The sequence below is a fragment of the Marmota marmota genome, unplaced genomic scaffold (genome assembly GCF_001458135.2).
Source record: "Marmota marmota marmota unplaced genomic scaffold, marMar, whole genome shotgun sequence".
NCBI classification, from domain to species: domain Eukaryota; kingdom Metazoa; phylum Chordata; class Mammalia; order Rodentia; family Sciuridae; genus Marmota; species Marmota marmota.
In genome coordinates, this window is record NW_026000052.1 from 1,254,584 (window position 1) to 1,266,289 (window position 11,706).

Consider the following 11,706-nt stretch of genomic DNA (forward strand, 5'->3'; position numbering starts at 1 on the left):
CGCCCCGCCCGGCCTCTTGCGTCCCTGGGGGTGCTGGGGCACTCCTGGAAAAATGTTTATTCGTGCGACAATCCCGGGCGGTACTACTTCCTCCTCTTCTTGGCCGCCTTGAGGCTTTCCTCGATCAGTCCCTGGGCCTGCTTCTTGATCTCGGCCCGCGACGGGACGTAGCTGTGGTCCACGTCGCCAAACTGGAAGCTTTCTGCACGGGCGGAAGCGGGCCGCTGGCAGCCTGACCCCGCGCCCGCCACCCCGGGATTGAGTTCGCAGCCGCTTCCTACTTCCGGTGTCGGGGTTCTGCGACGTGTGTTGCCTGGCGGTTGGGGAAAGGCTGACCCCTGGCGTGGCCCATTCTTAGAGAGGCATGGGCTCGGGAGTTACACCCAGGGATGGACGAACTACCCGGAACCACCTCCCTCCTGTGACTCACCCAAACCCTCTGACTTCAATCACCCAGGGCCAGGTACCAGGCCACCAGGGCCTGTTGGAATGAGCCAGTCCTAAGCTGCCCACCTGCCTTGCCTTTGGCCACAGAAACCCTACCCAGTGCTCTGGCCTGGGTCTCTCCTTGAGGCTCCCTGCTTGGTGTGCCCCTCCTCTCGGGAAAATTGTCATACTTCTTCTATGGCTATAGACTTTCCTGGTCACCACCGAGGCACCTCCATTAATGTAGTCCCTCTTGGCACCCCTGTCCCTCCAGGATGTCCTGGTCAGATGGAGGGGATATCTTCCCCTACCTTTGCAGCTCAGACCCACTTCTGATTGCCACTGTGGCCCCTCCCAGTGGTCAGGTCCTCCTGAGCAGCCTCACCTATCATGTCTTCCTCTGCATCTTCAAAGGTGATCCTAGTGTTGTGCTTCTCCTTCAGAGTTGAGGACTCCAGGGTGTCCCTCACCTTTGTGCTGACCTGTAGGTCAGTGCCCCTGTCAGCTTGGAGAGGACCTGGGCCATTTGGGTGCCCCCTGGCCCAGAACTACCTCCTCAGTCCTGGGCAGCATTTGCAGGCGGTCAATCAGGTACATGAGCTTCCCCTGGCAGTATGTCAGCTTACTAAACAAATCAAGGGTATCGGAGGGTGCCACTTCTTTCTGTAGGCCAGAGGATGGTCTCGTCTCCTCTCTGGCCCCATCCAGAGGCCCTGGGTACAGCAGCTCCTCCCTACTCTGCTGGTACCTGGGCAGCAGGCAAGGCGATGCCGATGAGCCGGATGTACAGGTTGTCAATGCCTGTCTGGAGGACCAGCAGTAGCTGCTGGCTCCTGGTCATGTGGTTGTAGGCCTCCTGGAGCCTGGCTTCTTCCTCCTGCAGCATGTTCTTTATCTTGGACTCAATGGACTTAAAGCTGTGGAGTATGAAGGGAAACACAGCAGGGAAAGTGGCACAGCCCCCAGGGCCCAAGGAAGGCCAGGAAGCCAGGTCTGAGCTGGGGACTGTGCTAACTCCAAAGGCTTAGGTGTTCAGACACCAGTAAGTGTGTCCCCCAGCTTCTACAAAGCCACAGACTCATCATCTGTGAGTCCCAGCTGTTGCCACATGGGGTGGTCCAGCAGTCCTGGAAGCTGAGTACCTGACAGAGCTGGGCATCTGGCGGAACTTGAGTAGTGCCTCCTCCAGCTCCAGCTTCTTCATCAGGGCCTCTAGCTGTACCCGCCGCTGCTCACAGTCCTCCATCTGCAGCTCCAAGTTCTCCTCTGTGTTTTTTTGAGCCAGGAAGCGGCCAGCGATGTCCTAACCAATCCAGGATACAGAGAAGCAGGTGTGGGCCCAGAAAGGCAAATGGGGCTCATGCAGCCTGGGCCCCTCCCTTTGGCCAGTGCAGGTTTTCTGTACCAGAGGCTCAGTCTGATGCTGCCTGCTGCCTGCCACTGAGGACTGGGAGTGGGGGAAGGAGGGCAGCTACAGGGCATGTGTGTCCTGGAAGAGAGCCTTCACAATGGGTAAAGGATAATAACCCCACCTGTAGCCAAGGAGACCATGAATCACCTTGAGTTCCTGTGTGACGATAGACAAGCTCATATCAGGGACATGTATAGGAGCTCAAGGCCCAATAACAAACCAGGTGGGATTAAAATAAATGGGGCCTGTGGGAGGCAGCTGCTCGCTGTGGCTCAGTCAGGTCAGGAAGGGGTGAGAATTGGAGGTACAGGCTGTTCCTTAGTTTTTGGATGCTCAGGTTCCAACAGGCTCCATATCCTTGGAATGGGTTGCTTTGTCCTGGGAGTACTCTCCAGGGGCTGTGCCTTGCAGACCCAGCTCCTTCCACACCTGAAAGCAGCATATCTGGGGGGTTCAGCTTTCTGTGTCCTTTCCAGAGGGCTTGGCCCAGCTCAGCTACCTTCCTGCCATGCCCTGGGAGTGTGAGGAAGTCTTACCCAGAGGTGAGAGCATCGCACTGCAGACTTGACCTTCTCCACCCAAGCAGTCACCTCCGTCTGGTATTCAAGTTCTGCTGTGGAAGTTTCTTTCTTCTTCACTGGGAAGAAGAGAGGGGAAGAGGTGGTTAGCATGCAGGGATGGCCACAGGATGTCTCTGTACCTATCCAGCCATTGGGGAGGTCAGCTGAGGAATCAGGTACCCCAAGTCACCTGTACCTGTGACTACTCCCTTCTTGTGGGTCCTTCTGGGACACTCCAGGGAAGCCCCAGTGCAGAGGAGGGCAGGGGGCAGCATGGCACTGTGGGGCTTCATGGCACTTTCAGAGGCAGCTCTGAGAAGTCACTGGGTAACAGCCCCTAGGTGCTGGGGAAGGGATCCCTTGGCCACACAGGCCAAGGGCTCACAGCCTCTGCAGGGGCTATCTCCTTCACTCTGGTGGCTCAGGTCCTCTACTGGGCCTTGTGGTGACCTAACTTTATGGTCCCAGCCAGAGCTGGCCTTGGAGACCCTGACTGAGCAGGCAGGAAGCTCAGACTAACCCTTCAGAGTATCCGAAATCATCACATTGGAGGGGAAGTCCAGGTCTGTCTGGCCCTGATGGGAGAAAGCAGGTGAGAGTGAACTTGGCCCTCTGGAGGGAGTGGCCCTTCAGGCAGTCCTGAGTGAAGGGTCCTCCTGGCCCTCCTGTGCTGTGAGTCTTGGTGGGTGGGTATGCCTGCCAGGCCCATCCCAGGACGTACCTGGTGGTACTTCTCGCTGGTCTCCTTGGTGTGGATCTTGTCAATGAGCTTCTTCTGCTGGTTGAGCCGGTTCTCCCGTGCCCTGCGCTCCTCAATGAAGGACGCCTCCTTTTTCCTCATGTTCCTCTGGGAACACAGGTACACCATGGGGGTGCTGTCTTACCACAGCCATCACTGGCCCTAGACCCAGTGGTCCATTTCAGTCCTTGTCTCACCAGGTTGTGGAGTACTGACTGAGGCTTTTGGCCATGCCCTTCTCCATGGAAGCTCACGCCCACTGGCCCCCACCATCCTCGTGGGGTAGACACCCCTTTGCCTCTCAGCACAGGGACTCCAGGCTGGCACATGCTTGCCCTCTCTTGCAGCCCAGGCTTTCCACAGCACTCGAGACCTGTGCATGTCCATATGCCTCCCAGCCCACTCAACCAGATTCCATCAAAGTGGACACAATATGTCTAAAACCAAATTCATCATCTTCCCCCCAAGGCCTGGCCTCTTCTAGCATAGCCTGCTGCAGGGGCTGGAGCCTGACCAGCTCCCCTGCTTGTGCTTGCTGACTGCTTTCTTTGTCACCATCCCCAGTGTCAAATCCCACAGCGGGGACCTCTTAAAGCCTTCTCTGTCTGTTTCTGGCTATTGGCCTCCACTGTAGGCTTGGCTAGGTGGCCAGGATTTCTGCCCTGGAGCCTTCCAGCCCTGGCAACCAGTGTGAACCATTTTGAAGCACAAATCTGACCATGTCTCCATCTCCTCCCAGGCCCCAGGTTAGGGGACCCTGCTGTCCCCACTGACTCACATACTGTACCTGCAGTTCTCTTCCTCCGGCTACATGTACCTATGTATCAAGATCCTTCACTTTTCTGTCCCTTCTCCTCCTGCGCTCTGGCTGCCCCTGAATTGCTGGATCTTTTCAGAACCCACTGAAGCACTGTGTCCTTGGAAAGCCAGCCTGGACCTCCCCTAGTAGCCAGCAACTCAGATGGACTCTGTGATACCCTACACATTTCTGCCACTCTGGCCCAGATATTGTGTAGTATTTCTTCAGGGACTAATGGATGGGCCCTACCCACTTCAGAAGGGTGGGTATGTCTCCCCAGAGCCTTTTAGAGGTCTTGGCACGGACTGGGTCCATGGGGGCCACTGCCCTGGGCACATCTACCTTATGACTGCCAATGGGAGCCCTCTCCCCCCATGCAGTGGGTGGGGCAGTCTGCTGGAGCCTTTCAGAGATTGCTGTGGTGTGGGCATGGGGGTGTCCTGACAGGTCTGGGCCAGCCACACAGGTTTGAGAGAGCCACCTGTAGCCACCCAAACCGTGGGGCCTAAACTCACCTTGACCTCATCAGTAATCATCATGGCTTCTTGGGACATGACTGACATGTCCGACAGTTCTGAATAGTAGTTGACCACCAGGTTCTGCAGCTTGTCCAGCTCCGTGGGGTATCCTATAAGTACCTGCATGGAGTCGGCACAGGCAGGTGGGCATGGAGGCCATAGGCAACGTCAGTGCTGCCCACACTATGCTGGCTTCCCTCATGCCTCCCTGATTCCCTTGTAGCCCCTACACAGAATGGATCTCACCCACCCTCCATCCTTACTGTATGAGCTCTTGAGAATAGTGATGGGGTCTGATCTGTAGCCCTAGCCTAGAGCAGGGCACAGGGACGATGAGAGAAATGTTCTGGGAGAAGCAGGCAGCCTGGAGACTCCCACTGCCCAGGCCTGAACATGGTAAGGAAATAATGTTCTACACCAAGAAAGACTGACTCTGGAGCCCAGGAGGGTTTGCTTGGGGGCAACTCCCTCTGCAAGTGGAGCAGAGGGGCTTGAAACCTGGGTTTATGGTCACAGAACCCAAGCTCAAAGGCAAGGCCACTCCTATCAGCCAGCCATATAACCTTGGGAAAGTTACTTAACTTCTCTGAGTGTCTCTGTCTGTAGAAAGGTTATACTGGTTCTTTCAAAAAGTTGCTGTCAGCATCAATGGACAATGTAAGATGGAGTGTTTAACACAAGGCCAGGTGCAAAGGGTCAAAAAGAGTTTAGCTATTAGTAGTCTGTTGTTAATAACCACAAAGTCCCGATCCTTGCCAAATTTTTTAAAAAGTGTAGATTGCTATGGGAATTTTTAAAAAGTGTATATGTTCCGAAAAGAAGCAAGTACTACAGAGGAGAGACATAAGGCATGCCCAAGCGAAAATATGGGGAGGGGGCCAGGAAAGAAAGGTGGGCAGGGCCTGTAGGTGAGCATCCAACACCAGGGCTGGAGGCAAGACAGGAGGACAGGAGGATGGAGTTGAGAGATGGGCATGGGGCCTGGGGTTGGGAACTAGACTCCCAAGGAAGAGCTGCCCTTCCCAGCCTATCCACCTGAGCCCAGTCTTAGGGCTTCCCCTGCCCACCCTTCTAGGCCCTGGGCTCTCAGGCAGGCCCATCATGCTGTTCTCAGCACCTGGCTGCCTGTGAATCTCCCTCCACATCTCTGCTCTGAAATGTGGGAGGCAGCGGGGCAGTGACAAACCTCCCTGAAAGGGATCTTGCCTCACAGTGGGATTTGTAGCCATCAGGGGCCAGGATCTGTTGTCTGCTAGAGTGGGGCAGCTGGATGGGAAGGCAAGCAGCAAGCTGTAGGCCCAGCAGACCTCCAAGGTACAGAGGTGTCAACTCTGTACCATATTGGGGAACTGAGGGCCAGGCTGGTCTCTGACCCTCACAGGCTCACACTAAGCCATTTCCTATGTGTGAGAAAGTCCAAATGGCTCTGCTACACTCCACAATTGCATTCTTGAAAAATGAAGCTCTTAGATGTTTCCAAGTACTTTAGAGCCCTGTTTTGTTGGCAGCCTGGAGGAGAGCGCAGGTCTGGGGGCAGCCCCGTTGCACCGAGACCCGACCCCCAGGCCAGGGTGGGGAGAGGGGCTCACTTTCTTCAGGTAGTCCAGCAGGCCCAGGTACAGCAGGTGGATGTTCTGGCAAGTGGTGATCTTGATCGTCGTCTTTTCGATGTTGTTCTCCAGCTGGCGGATGACCTGGGTCAGGTACAGGGTTCATTGAGAGCGCCTGGGGACAGGCCAGCCAGAGGCAGAGACCCTGCCCAGCGCTCAGCTTTCTCCCAAGAGGTCGCTCCACTAGTGCAGCCCCTCCCGCATGGCTGCGCCTTCTCCACTGGAATTCCGCTTCTCTAGAGGACCTGCCCTGAGGCTGAGTCCCCTTCAGACCAAGGAGCCCTATACTGCAGGGTCCACCAGCCAACAGAGCCCCGCCCCCGTAGCCCCGCCCATTCGGAGGCTCCGGCCTGGAGAGCTCGCAGAGCTCCGCGCCCGAGGCACCTGCAGCATCCACTTCTCCTCCTTGGAGGCTTCTGACTTGTTCCGCAGGCTGGTCAGCTCCAGTTGCATGCTTTCCAGCCTCTCCCTGCGCAGCCGCACCAGATGGATCAGCACGTTGTGCGCGTTCACACGATCGAAGACGTACTTGCGCAGATTCGCCCGCGCCACCTGGGTCGGGGAGGGCAACCGTGCGTGCGTGCGCGATGGGGCGCCGCGGGGCACCCAGGAGGGACGCGTGGCTGCCCTACAGGAGCCCTGGGATGGGAACTTGCTCTTCCCTCCACAGGTTCCGGAGCGCTGTACAGTTAGGGGTGGGTCATGGGGCGGGGCGAGGGGTCTGCCCCTGGCTTGTCAGCCTCGGTACCTCCACGGTGCTGCGGCCTTGCGCCATCCTCGTGTGCACGTCCTTCCCGCAAGCTTTGGAGATGGTCCACTGGTCGTTCTGCGGAAGGGCGGCGGCTGAGCCAGGCGTAAAGCCCCAGGCCTCCTCCAGCCGCCGGCCCCTGCAGGCATCTATCTCCCTGAGGCCTCTTTTACCAAATACTAGGCCAGCACCAAGACCTCTGCTCCTGGGGCCGCCGGAGGAGAGCACCGCGCCACCCGACTGGCCACGCAGGAGGGTCTGGCTTGGGCGCCAGGGGCGGGGGGTTTGGAGAGGGACGCCAGAGGCCCCTGCGGCGGGACTGGGACGTGCGTTTCAGATGCTGAGCCCTCCGAGTGGGTGGTGAGGAACCTGCCCTGGGCAAGGGTCATAGTCAATCTCTCCCCACAGCCCCCTGCCTCAAGAGAGGAAAGGGTGGGGGATGAGAAGAGGGGGTGTGTATTTCTTCAGCTCGAGCCCGCCCCCATCCCCCACCTGCGAGGAGGGGGCAGGGCTTGGGCACCTTCTTGGCCAAAGCCCAGTCCTGGGCCCCACGGCGGATGTTGCTGCGCAGAAGGGCCTGGGTTGCTTTGTTCTGTGCGATCTTGTCCTTCACCCCCTGGATCTGGAGCGCCCGACATTGCTCTGTGGTGAAGGAGGGGACAGGGTGGCCAGGGTGTGGGCGGGGAGGCAAGAGAAGGGTAAGGGAGAACACTGCTTCCCCAGCCATGCTCCCTCCTCCCACTCTTGTCTGGGAGGAACGGGCTCCACTCCTCTGCAGGGGTGATCTGCAGGGTTGTCTGTGAAAGAGTGTTGGAGAGGCCCGAACCAGGAATGGAGCATCCTTACTGTCTTCCAAATATGCTACCCACGGAAGAGGCAGGCTCTTCCCGTCTCTTTGGTTCTGGTGCCCCAGTTGCTCTTAAGCTCACAAATCTCCTTTAGGTTCCCTCCTTCATACAGCCCCCTCCCATGGCAGACCCCTTAGATTCCCTTCTCCCAGCCTGGGCCTTGGGGATGGCGGTGGGGGTATAGTTGGATGACCAATTGCTCCTCCATGTCCTGGTGTTAAAACTGAAGGTACTGGTCCAAGAACAAGGAACCAAGAACCCTTGGTCCCTGCAGGCCAAGTTTCAGCCAGCGCAGGGCTCACCTTGGAGCCGAGTGATGGTCCTTAGCTCCTGACTCTCCACATCTGCCTCATGCACTTTCATGATGGCTCTCAGGGTCCTTCGGGATCCCTGTGCGCTGCCCACTCTCCCTGTGTGTTGTCTATTCAACAGAGCCAATGCTCAGATTGTCCCTGGAATTTCAGCCCATTGTGAGGGTGGTCAGGGTTCTCAATGCCCAGAGAATATGGAATCCCCTCCTCCAGCCAGCCTCAGAATCACCTCTGGACAGTTGCCCTAATGGAAGAGTCTTGTGGTGGCTGCTCACTGCTTAGGACCTCTGCTGTGTCCAGGAACCTGTTTCCTTGGTGGTGGTGGATAATTTGTAACTGTCTGGCATAGCACCCCATGCCTGCACCTCTGCACCTTCCATGTTCCCTCCCATGCCCCTAGGCTGCTTCTATAGTCTCTGGACTGTGTCTCCCAAACCTATTCTGATGTCTTTACCTTGCAGGAACTCTATCCCCCGACCCATGTTCCAACTTCAAAGTCCATACCCTGGGTGACCTGGCTTACCATTCACTTCCCCATTTCTTCCACCTTCTCCTGATCTTTGCTGTGCTGCCTGGAGCCCAGCCAGTCGGCCCCCACATCCCTCAGAACCCCTGGGCCTTTGTTCAGAAGTTACTTTCTCTAGGAGGGCCAGCTCCCTGCCCCTGACCCTTCCCTTTCCCCTAGAGTAGTATGCATGGAGAAATGAACAGCCTGGGATGCTGGGGGCCACATGAGATATAGGTACCTCTTCCCCAGCATTGTTGGCATGGGTTTTTTATAACAAAGCACCACAGACTAGTGGCTCACACAAGTTTATTCTCAGTCCCGGAGGTTGAAGTCTAGGATCCAGGTGCCAAAGGCTGGTTTCCCTGAGGCCTGATTCCTTGGCTTACAGACACTGTCTTTTCCCTGGGCCCTCAGGGAGTTGTCTCTCTGTGCATGTTTGTGTCCTGATCTCCTCCTGTAAGAGCACACACCGGTCACATTGGATTAGGCTCCCCATGACCTCATTTAACCTTTATGTACCTTGTTAAAGACTCTTAGTCACATCCCAAAGTACTAGGGGACACAATCAGACCACAACATACACAATTTGGTGTCTGGCGGAAACAAGCTTGCTAGCTCTCCATTCTCCCTTGGATACTGACTCCCTGAACTTCAGTGGGACATGTGCCTGGCCAGAGCAAAACTGCCTTCCTGGGTGTCCCTACCATAGATGCTCAGTTCTGGCCAGTGGTGTGTAAGCAGAAATGGTAGGTGACCTGCTTTCCTTGTCTCCTTTCTTCCTCCTGCATAATGTGATAAAGAGACAATGCTGGAGTCCGTGTGACCACCTGGCACCATGATGAGTGGTCATGGAGGGAGCAGGCTGAAAGGAGCCTTGTTCTTGACTAACCACCCTGGCCCGCTACTGTGGTCTGAGCAGTTTGTCCTCCAAAACTCATGCCAGAGTTTAATACCCCTTGTTAGGTATTAAAAAGCTGGAAACTTGGACTGTGGTGTTCAGAGGTGGGGGTCTCTGGGAAGGGGTTAAAGATTAGAAAGGTCAGTAGGGTGGAGCCCTCCTGATAGAAGACTGGTGGCCTTGCAGGAAGAGAGAAAGAACAGGAGACCCATATGCTGTTGCTCACCAGGGATGCGCTGGGCCACCTCTGGACCTTGTCAGCAAAATGACCATCACCAGATATAGCCTCTCAAGCTTTGACCAGACTTGGGCCAAAATAAATCCCTTTTCTTTATAGGTATGGTATATTATGGGCACCAGGAAACAGATTAAGGCACCCACCTGGACTTTTACAGGAAAGAAAATAAAGTTCTAGTTCTAGTTTGCCTAAGCCATTGTTATCTTGGGCCTGTGGCCATTCTGCCTTCCTTCTGAGACACCCTCAACAGACATTCTGAATGAGTGGCTCCAAGATGCCAGGGCAGAGCTGGCTGACCCAGCAGTGGGCCTTCTAGTACGGGGAGTGGAAGTCTGGACCATCTCTGCCTCTGTCTTTGTGGACTGTGATGAAGGCCATCTGGCCTTCAGCTTTCCTTTTCCATGGAGAGGAGGCCTCACCAATAGGTGAGTTTGGAATGACAGGGACCCCACATAAAGAAGCCTCAGAGCCAGGAGGAATCCAAATTCTGGGGTTCTGCATTAGGAACTTCCTTCCCACATCCTCGGCAGTAGCTGTATTGTCATAAAGATGACATCTGATCTTGGGCTGGGGTGGTGGCTCAGTGGCCTAGGGCACTGGGTTAGATTCTCAGCACCACATATAAATAAATGAATAAAATAAAGGTTCATCAACATCTAAAAAAATTTTTTAAAAGGAAGATGACACCTGATCTGTAATTTGTTTCCCTTTGGTAGTACTAGGAATTGAACCCAGGGGTGCTTACCCACTGAGACTTTTTTTTTTTTTCTTTTGACAGCGTCTCACTAAGTTGCCCAGATAGGCCTTGAACTTGTGGATTCTGCTTCAGTTTCTCAAGTGATCTCATCTTTGCTCTACCGCTGAACTATACCTCTTGCCCTTTTTTGTTTTTTAAAACAGAGCCTCACAAAGTTGCTGAGGTTGGCCTTGAACTTGCCATCCTCCTGCCTGAGTCTTCCAAGTAGCTGGGATTATAGGCATAGACCACCGTGCCTGGCTGTTCTCATTTCCTTGCCCCCTTTATTTTCAGTTGCTTTAGAGCTCTGGAGGGAAAAAGGACAAGCCATTTATTAGCCTCACACAGCCAGCACCAGTGGTCTCCCCAGACTTGTTGTGGGTGTAGGGGCTGGAAAGGGGACACCAAAGTACCCAGGATGCACAAGTCCCTTCCCACCATGCAGGCTACCTTCTCCACTTGTGTGTGTGCAACAGGGCACAACCATTTCTGGCTCACAGTGTTTACCCTGTTTCTTGCTGCCCCACAGGAGAATGCCCATCCCCAGAACCCTTCTGAACAGATGACCACCTGGGCAGGTCCTGGTTTGGGGGCAGCAACAGCAGAATTCACAGGTCTGTCAGGCTTGGACAGGCATGTGTGCAGAGGACACAGGACACACCTAGGTCCTAGAACTTCAGCTGCTTCTTGCTGCCCCCCAGGCCCTCTCACCTGTGCCTCTGTCTCTGGGAAGTTGCCCTGTCTCCAGGAAGAGCCAGAGGTTGCTGCATTTCTGCGATTCCACTCTTGTCACCCCATAGCTTGCCACAGAGCCTGCAACTGGGGAGCAGGAAGCAGGAGGGTGGTGGGCTGTGGGGCCTTAGCCTTTGCATTTTTCAGAAGGGAAGGTGAGCACAGGCTATGTCTGGGCAGACATGGTGGGTGAATTTGGACAGGGCTTCTATGCAAACTGGAGGCCCAGCCAGAGGCAGGGGTGATGGAACCATATTCTCAGCAGAAACCCATCCTTGCTTAAGACATAGTCACCTGTGCTATTCAGGGGCATTTCAGGTACATACTCTGGGATACCCACCCACAGCCATCAGCACGCTCCACTGCATCGGGTACGGGAACTTTCTCTGAATGAACATCTGCAGGCCGATGGTCATGCCGGTTCCTGCCAAGAGCCAGGGTCCACCAATCAGCCAGTAGGCTGGGCTGGCTGGGGACCACCTGGGTGCTCCAAGTGCACCTGCTGGCAGGCGGCTTGGCGCCACCTGCTGGAGAGTCAGGGTGGGACAAGAGAGTGCGTTTTTTTTTTTTTTTTTTTTTTTTTCGGACATCCACAGGACACCTTTTGGACCCAGCCTACCTTGT

At 55.5% G+C, this 11,706-nt stretch overlaps 2 protein-coding genes across 5 annotated transcripts; both read right to left on the minus strand.

Annotated features, from left to right (window-relative positions):
* Nucleotides 1–55: 55 nt before the first annotated feature.
* Nucleotides 56–8,074, minus strand: Ccdc183 (coiled-coil domain containing 183). 2 transcript variants are annotated; one of them, XM_015505742.2, is made up of 14 exons: nucleotides 7,962–8,074; nucleotides 7,332–7,453; nucleotides 6,812–6,889; nucleotides 6,448–6,615; nucleotides 6,043–6,147; nucleotides 4,451–4,573; nucleotides 3,119–3,244; nucleotides 2,918–2,972; nucleotides 2,374–2,474; nucleotides 1,569–1,729; nucleotides 1,175–1,343; nucleotides 979–1,089; nucleotides 812–908; nucleotides 56–202 (listed from the first exon to the last, which is right to left on the minus strand). In XM_015505742.2, exons 1-14 carry the CDS (start codon nucleotides 8,020–8,022, stop codon nucleotides 84–86), a joined length of 1,596 nt encoding a protein of 531 aa, XP_015361228.1. In that variant the 5' UTR covers nucleotides 8,023–8,074; the 3' UTR covers nucleotides 56–83. The 2 variants fall into 2 exon arrangements, with proteins under 2 accessions (XP_015361228.1, XP_015361230.1); XM_015505744.2 differs by lacking the exon at nucleotides 7,962–8,074 and adding an exon at nucleotides 6,985–7,180.
* Nucleotides 8,075–8,773: 699 nt separating this feature from the next.
* Tmem141 (transmembrane protein 141) lies at nucleotides 8,774–11,697 on the minus strand. Of its 3 annotated transcripts, none has more exons than XM_048813306.1 (4): nucleotides 11,423–11,697; nucleotides 11,062–11,169; nucleotides 9,183–9,260; nucleotides 8,774–8,932 (listed from the first exon to the last, which is right to left on the minus strand). In XM_048813306.1, the coding sequence occupies exons 1-4, from the start codon at nucleotides 11,670–11,672 to the stop codon at nucleotides 8,889–8,891; spliced, it is 480 nt and encodes a 159-aa protein (XP_048669263.1). In that variant the 5' UTR covers nucleotides 11,673–11,697; the 3' UTR covers nucleotides 8,774–8,888. The 3 variants fall into 3 exon arrangements, with proteins under 3 accessions (XP_048669263.1, XP_048669265.1, XP_048669264.1); XM_048813308.1 differs by lacking the exon at nucleotides 9,183–9,260 and adding an exon at nucleotides 10,608–10,657; XM_048813307.1 differs by lacking the exon at nucleotides 9,183–9,260 and having other exon boundaries at nucleotides 8,880–8,932.
* Nucleotides 11,698–11,706: the final 9 nt, after the last annotated feature.

What these genes read in the sequence shown, in the direction of transcription:
- Ccdc183 (XM_015505742.2), bottom strand. Translation starts at nt 8,022, where the DNA reads ATGAAAGTGCATGAGGCAGATGTGGAGAGTCAGGAGCTAAGGACCATC. An exon ending in AAGGCCGCAGCACCGTGGAG is followed by an intron (nt 6,616 to 6,811) that starts GTACCGAGGCTG and finishes TCCCCGACCCAG; the next exon opens with GTGGCGCGGGCGAATCTGCG. An exon ending in TGCTGCCCAGGACTGAGGAG is followed by an intron (nt 909 to 978) that starts GTAGTTCTGGGC and finishes ACTGACCTACAG; the next exon opens with GTCAGCACAAAGGTGAGGGA.
- Tmem141 (XM_048813306.1), bottom strand. Translation starts at nt 11,672, where the DNA reads ATGTCCGAAAAAAAAAAAAAAAAAAAAAAAAACGCACTCTCTTGTCCC. An exon ending in GAGCGTGCTGATGGCTGTGG is followed by an intron (nt 11,170 to 11,422) that starts GTGGGTATCCCA and finishes CCTGCTCCCCAG; the next exon opens with TTGCAGGCTCTGTGGCAAGC. An exon ending in TCCCAGAGACAGAGGCACAG is followed by an intron (nt 9,261 to 11,061) that starts GTGAGAGGGCCT and finishes CACATTATGCAG; the next exon opens with GAGGAAGAAAGGAGACAAGG.